The 7,228-nt window shown below is 47.7% G+C and overlaps 1 protein-coding gene and 1 non-coding gene across 2 annotated transcripts; one reads left to right on the plus strand and one right to left on the minus strand.

Moving 5' to 3' along the window:
• Window positions 1–4,817: 4,817 nt before the first annotated feature.
• Window positions 4,818–5,249, minus strand: LOC149213293 (uncharacterized). Its single transcript, XM_089388964.1, has one exon. The coding sequence runs from the start codon at window positions 5,247–5,249 to the stop codon at window positions 4,818–4,820; it is 432 nt and encodes a 143-aa protein (XP_089245090.1).
• Window positions 5,250–6,474: 1,225 nt separating this feature from the next.
• LOC149213294 (U6 spliceosomal RNA) lies at window positions 6,475–6,577 on the plus strand. Its single transcript, XR_016251363.1, has one exon. It is a non-coding gene; the product is annotated as a U6 spliceosomal RNA (small nuclear RNA).
• Window positions 6,578–7,228: the final 651 nt, after the last annotated feature.

A 7,228-nucleotide genomic window follows, 5' to 3' on the forward strand; every position in this document is an offset into this window, starting at 1 on the left:
CTGTTATAGACAGTTACTGTATATAAACTGTACAATCATGAGTACGTGTATCAAAAAGAAACATATCAGCTGTGACTGTTTATGTACGGGTCTGAGACCCATTTCTATTAAGATCCATATAAGGCTTGTGATAGTATTGATGGAAGGTTCCATCAATCTCCTCCTGTATCAGCCATTGATCTAGATGGCTGTGCGCTGCTTCTTTGGAAAGTTGGTCAGCTTCAGTGTTCTGTTCCCTGTAAATATGGCGACAGAAAAAAGATTCAAAAGATGTAATCAGTCTTTTGGCTTCGTCAAGAATATGTCTCAGTGAGAAAGCAAAACGATGAGATGCAGAATTTAGCCAATTGCAAACTATCTGTGAATCTCCAAATAGTTGAAGGTGTCTGCATTGTTTTTGGATTGCAAAATGTATGATATGTTTTGCGGTGCTTAATTCTGCAAAGTTATTGGTGCCATTTTCAAGCTTAATCTGGATCTTAAAGCAATGGGACTCATTTATATATAATACTGCTCCCCCTGCCACATCCCTCATCCTAAGCAGAGCCATCAAAATAGGCCCAGGGCTTAGATTTATCAATGGTAATAGGAGCAAAAGAACGTGCTGGTGCAGTGCAGTCTATCTCAGGGAGCATATTATAATCAGCAATGGTGTGACTCAGAATTGTCGGCCAGTGGGGAGCCTTGTTGTTAAAGATGATTTGATTCCGAGCTATCCAGATAGCCCAGCATACTAGGAGGGGCATGTTAATGGGCTTGCCTGAGTGTTCTCTTGTCCAATTGTTCCAAGCATCCAAAATATTAGTCCCTTGCCAAGCTTTAAGGGAGGTAATATAAGATGATATACTGTGCCAGAATTCTCTAGTGACTGTGCAGTGTATGAAAAGATGATCAGTACTCTCCTCTTCGCAACAACAAAGATGACATCTGAAGGGTCCGTTGAAAGATCGTTTCAAGAGATTTTTTCCAGTGGGAATTTTATCAAAAATGATGTTCCACATCAATAAACGACAACGAGGGGCGGCCTGGAGTTTCCAGATCCTTTTCCAGTGCGGTAGGATGTCAGGAGGCTTATGTGGTTCCATTAACTTCAGGTATCCCATTTTAGGAGAGTAAAGACCGTGTTTGGCAATGGCCCATATGAGCTCGTCCGGTCCTTCAGTCAATCTGATGTTTTCCTGGGTGAGAGCATCTGTAAAATTACTCCATTCTAACTGCCATTGTTCCGGGATATCTAGGGCCGCCGAGGAGATCCAAGCTTGTTGTAGGAAAGTAGAGTTTGCACTGTCACCAATATGATTTATGTGAGTAATGCCCCTGCTATGAAGATGTCTGATAAGGCCATCCGAAAGTCTGTGCATGTTGCCACATCCTACCCATGGGTCCATGCCTATTCTTACATCTCGTCCACTCTTAATGCGCCAGGTAATGCCGTCCCTCAAAAGGGGGAGGGATAGTAAAACTGCCTTCCATATATTAGAGATATTGTGTCCCACGTTATGTTGCTGTCGGAACCAGTCCATAAGGTGTGAGGGCCAGATGTATTTTGCTTGGGCTACTCGTGACCAAAGGCTATCTATGGTTAGTAGTTGCCAGCCAAGCTTTGCAGCTAATGCTTTTGCAAATAGATCTAGCCTTTTAATACCCCAGCCTCCCCAACTTTTTGGTCTGGCAATGGTATCCCATTTCACCCATGAAAATACTTTCCCAGGCTGTTGTCCATTCCATAGAAATCTGGTACAGATGTTCTGTAGTCTGTTTAAGACACCTCGGGGTATCCAGGCCAGAGTCATCCAATAAACTGGCGTAGCTTCAATGACGGCTTTGATGAGGATCAGACGACCCGCTCTAGAGAGATATTTGTGGTACCAGATTTGGAGTCTTTTCTCCACCTTTGCGAGAAGCCATGTCCAGTCAGCAATTTTGTAGCCAAGAGGTTTTAACCTGTACCCCAGGTATTTGATGCCATCAGCGAGCGAGGATGAGGTGAAGGGGAAGCGCTGGGTAGCATATGCAAGTTCATGACGTGTAACACCAACAGTCATGATAGTAGATTTACTGTCATTTACCATCATCCCTGTAGCTTGCTGAAACAGGAGAAAAATATTGTGTAGAGCAGTGACATCGCCAATGCCTCCATTTAGAAAAATGAGAATATCATCCACAAACAATAAATGAGTGAGGAAAAAATTTTCAGAGATGTTAATGCCAGTAATCTGATGCCTATCTCTGGAGTATATGATAAGCCTGCTCAGCCCTTCGATGACAAGAAGGAATAGAAGGGGGGAAAGGGGGCAGCCCTGTCTGAGCCCTCTTTCCGAAGTGAAAAAGGATGTGGCCTCCCCGTTTAGAAGAACACTGTAAGCAACCTCTGATATACAACTCATGACCCATTTGATGTAGTCGAAGGGGAAGCCTAGGTGAGTCAAGAGCAATCTGATGTATAGCCAATTTACTCTATCAAATGCTTTGGATAGGTCAACCTTGAGGATCATACCTTTTTTTTTTTAAAGTGGAGGGAATGGAGGAGTTCCTGAGCAGTGGCTATGGCTTCATGTATCTGCCGATGGTCAAGGAAGGCAAATTGTTCAGATGAAATGTGGCGAGATAATAGAGGCTTCAGACGGTTTGCAATGATTTTGGCGATGATCTTGTAGAGACAATTGCAAAGAGATATGGGTCTGAAATCATTGAAAGATGTAGGGTGATCGGTTTTAGGAATGAGGGCGATGAAAGTAGATTTGATAGCCGAGGAGACCCTACCAGATTGCCTGCTCAGTTCGACGATCTTCAGGAGATCGTCTGCCATTAAGTCAAAAAAGGCTATGTAGAATTCGATGGTCCAACCATCAGGGCCAGGGCTTTTATCCTTCTTAAACCATTTGATGGTCGATTCTAGCTCTGCCATGGTCACCTCCTTGGTGAGATCATCATGTTCCTCTGGGGAGACAAATCTGGGGAATTTTTCGGCCACCCTCATTATTTCAAGAATGCTGGCCTCACGGGGAGCCTTGTATATGCTTCTGAAATGGTCGGTTGCTAGCTTAGCAAGGTGCCTCTGAGAAGTAACGATATGATCCTGGGCATCCACTAATTCCCAAATAGTGTTAATAGCCTTCCTCCCGTTGGCAAATTTGTGATAGGATTTGGTGTTGTTATCCCCTTCTGAGAGCCATATAGCTCTGCTCCGCAGCCTCCAGCTTTCCTCTCTGTCCTTCAGGATCTGTGATCGCTTTGCAATGAGGGACATGTATAGATCTTTTCTTTCCTGTGTAGGAAAGATGCCTCCTGCCTCGTCTTCATGTGATGCTAAGATTCTTTCTGCCTCCCTCAAAAAATGATCATCCCGGAGTCTCTTCTGATGTGCCCATAGCTTTGAGATCCTTTTGAGCTCCGTTAATTTCCTGATGAAACCTTCAGTGAAGTTTTCATCCTCTCTGATAGGGTTTCTCTGCCAATACTTGGTTACCATCTGAATGTAGGAGGGGTCCTTTAACCAGGAGGAGTTAAATTTGAAGGGGCTCTTAATTTTGTTGTAGATATCAGAGATCTCCAAAAAGATTGGACGGTGGTCAGATATGCCTCCAGAGCCCACCCATTGCCTTATACGGGCAATCCTGTTGTGGAGGGATTCTTTGATAAGAAATCTGTCGAGTCTCCTGGCTAGACTCTGCTCACCACTTCAATTGTTAGACCAAGTATGTTGTAATTTTGCCATGGGCGTGTCTATCCAGTGGTGCTTATTCAATAGAGTAGATATAGTCTCCGAGAAGGGGTCAATCCGGGCTGCATGTCCCCATGATTCACAGAATCCCATGGTAAAATTTAAATCTCCTCCAAGTATGATATTATCCTGTTGTAATAGTACTGAATCCAGTAAGAATTCCAGTAGGCAGCCCTATCTGATCAAGGACCGTATACATTGATGAGCCGAAGATCTAATTCCATAGAAAGAACATAGGCGTCTATACCAATAAACCCTCTGCCACCCCAAGTATTCTTGATTCTCAGCGCTCTATTATTGATCCCAATCGCCAAACCACCAGATCTCCCGGAAGCATCCAGAGCGTGAAAAGTCCAGTAGGGCAACCAGGCCTGGAGGGTGGGAATAAGGGTGTCCGCAGGACAGAGGGTTTCTTGCAGAAAAATAATATCCGATTGTGAGAGGGAGAGAAGTCTCCTGAGGGCTAGTTTTTTGGGTGAACTAGCTAACCCTCTGCAGTTAAAGGATAGTATCTTCATGTCGGATGAGTAGCAGGGCCATTCAATGCTCTAAGGGCCCTTAAGATGGTCTGCTATCGTCCTATAGCGACTTCAGCATCAGCAGCATGTCTGGCTTTCGAAATGCGAGATGGTCACCCTCGAGAGAGCTTATGAGAGGTAGGCGCGGTATCAAGGTCCAGACCGATGGCATCTGGGCCGATACCTCTAGGTCGGGGTCGGAGGGAGTATCTGGGAGGAGCAGGGGGAGAGGGAACCGAAAGCGAATCCATCAACTGCGAGGGAAGAGATGGCGGGCACGGCGATGTGCTAGGAGAGGGGGCCGGGATGGAGCAGATGAGAGAGGAGGGAGGTACAGGTGTAGGGGAGGAAGTCTGAAAAGGAGCAAATGGGGGGGGTGGAAGAGAGGCAACCCGATGCATATAAACAGAGACAACCGGATCATGCATAGATGTAAAAACAATAGATGTGGAAGCGACAGACATACCCGGTGTATCGTCGCCCGCCAGATCAGAGTCTTCTGGAGCGGGGGCAGGCGATGAGCGGGTGGGTTCCTCCGTCGAGGTGCCAGGAGGGTTTTGAGGAGCGCCAACGACCTACTCTGGAGATTCCAAGGGCTCCGCAGATGGAGGCTGTGCAGGAGGAGGGATAGATTGATCCGGTACCACGTCTTGTGCACGATCTAGCCCTTTTCGGAGAAGAGGCCAGTCCCGGTAAAGATGCCCAACTTTGTGACACCTACGGCATCTGTACGGGATCCCTTCATAGTCAATACTCTGTTTCCTGGAAGAGTCCCTCCACTGAATAGTGATATATTCCTGTAAACCTCCCCTGGTGTCCAGATTGATGAGAAGCCGCGCGTAAGCCATCATGCCGGTGTGCAGATACGACTTGTCGTAGTCCATATAGACGCCGATGGCATTTCCAATTCTCCGAAAAATATCTTCAGACCAGAACTGCAGGGGGAGGCCGGGAAGCCTGATCCATACAGGTCCTATCCCAATCTGCTCAGTAGCTGGGTCGAACATAGGGGTCCATCATTTAAGGAGGACCGGGCGTGTTCGAAATGCCAAAATGAGGAAAGGACCCAATTTGTGTGGTCGGCACGAGCGAACCTTAATGCGAACCATCCCCTCACAAAGGTTTGCACGAAGGGGATGTCTACCAGGTGATGGCCCCAGACTTCAGTAGCCCAGGCTTTCAAGCGTGCAGCCGAGTAATTCCTTCCTCTGATGCGACCCACAAGGACTCTGTCCGCAAAATCCATGATTTCACCCCACTGGATGTCCTCCTCAAGCCTAGGAAAAATATCCTCCTCCCTGGATTTGAAGCATCGGTACTTCTTTTAGGGACCAGATCTCGGCGGGGGATGCGGGAAGGGATTCGATGCCGGGTCGGAGCCGATACCTAGTGGGAGGTGAGTGCTTGTTGCAGGGGGACGGGAGCTAATGCCAGCGGAGGTAGATGGACCGGAGAGGGGAGGGATATCAGTGAAGCTTCCAGAGAAAGTACCGGCGGCAGGGGGGAGGATAAGGGGAGAGCGGAAGGTGGATCTGCTGATGAGGACCAGGGCAACGAGGCAGGATGAGGAGAGGAACTAGGGTTAGGGTTGATACAACCTGTCACAAACCCCAGAGTGGCCGGAGAGTGAGGAGGCATAGACAAATCCGGCCAGGTGGGGGGAATATCCGGGAGAATCACAGGAAAATGTCGCGGAGACATCCCGGCAGAGTAGGCAACCAAATTTTCCGGGAGATCAGAGTGGAGCATACCTTGTGATGTGGAAAGGGACGTACGCCAGATGGAGACACCTTCCAGCGGGTCTTCAGTATAGTCGACAGCTTCCTAGTCCTCCATGATGCCAGCTACAAAACCCTCGAAACGGCGGACACCTCGAAGCGCAGATAACCGTGGAGGGAAACGGATCGCGACAACAAAACAGCCGTAACGGTTATGGTAAGTAAACGGTGGAGATGGTGCTGCACGGAGACGGGCTAACCGTAGAGCGTCGGATCCGGCCTATAACCTGAATGATAAGCGGCGCTGGATGCGGATGACCGGGAGTGGAGAGAATAACAGTCGTGGGCCGCTGCAGACAATGTCTGAAACCCTAACCCTTAACTGAACCCACCTCGCGTGAAAGCCTCGGAAGTCGCCATCGCATCCTTCTGTATAGATTGCTTTTTGTTTGGTAATTATATATTACATTAATGCTATAATTATTTTGTAGTTTATTTAATAGTTATTTTAGTTGTCTCTTCGGAGACATCCGATAAAATTGGAACGATACAGAGAAGATTAGCATGGCCCCTGCGTAAGGATGACACGCACAAATCGAGAAATGGTCCAAATTTTAGAATACTTTCGTTGAAGGTTGAACGGAGGGGGAAGACGGATGAGAGGCGCTGAAAGGAATTGAACACGGGACCAAGAATGGCTTCCAAACTCTATCCAGCATCTCCTGCTTGGAGCTTCTGTAACTTCTCACTGCCGCCTAAATCGCGTCAATTTACCGAAACAGGATTTCCCAAGCCCACCTCGAAGCCATGGAGAAATTCGGCATCAGTTCATCAATCAAGAGCCGAAAGGCGAATTCCCCGTGTGATGTCATCGGCCCAAACCGTGACCCAGAAACAGGACGAGAATCAGAATGGGAGTGTTAACCTGGAGGCGGGGACAGTTCCCAAGGACTTAGTTTCTCTGCCCAGGCCTCTGTCTGTAACGGATCTTGCTACATCGCCAAGCCATGGTTCTCAGGTTCATGTGGCTTACCAGAATCGATCCAGGAACCGGTCCTGAATATGAACCCTAGCTCTTCCGTCGATGCTGCCTCGGCACTGCCGCCGCCTCTGGTCTGCCATTTCGGAGCTGAAGAGATGCGTACCAGACCAGGATTACGGGACTATACTACCAAGAAACGCCCAAACACACTGCATCCACCTGCACAAATCAACCCAGATCTGATCGATCCCCCTGTTTTCCAGGATCTGACAAGTATGGGTTACAC

Source organism: Pinus tabuliformis, chromosome 1_1 (genome assembly GCF_031772625.1).
Source record: "Pinus tabuliformis cultivar Carrire ecotype Pingquan chromosome 1_1, CPIR1, whole genome shotgun sequence".
NCBI classification, from domain to species: domain Eukaryota; kingdom Viridiplantae; phylum Streptophyta; class Pinopsida; order Pinales; family Pinaceae; genus Pinus; species Pinus tabuliformis.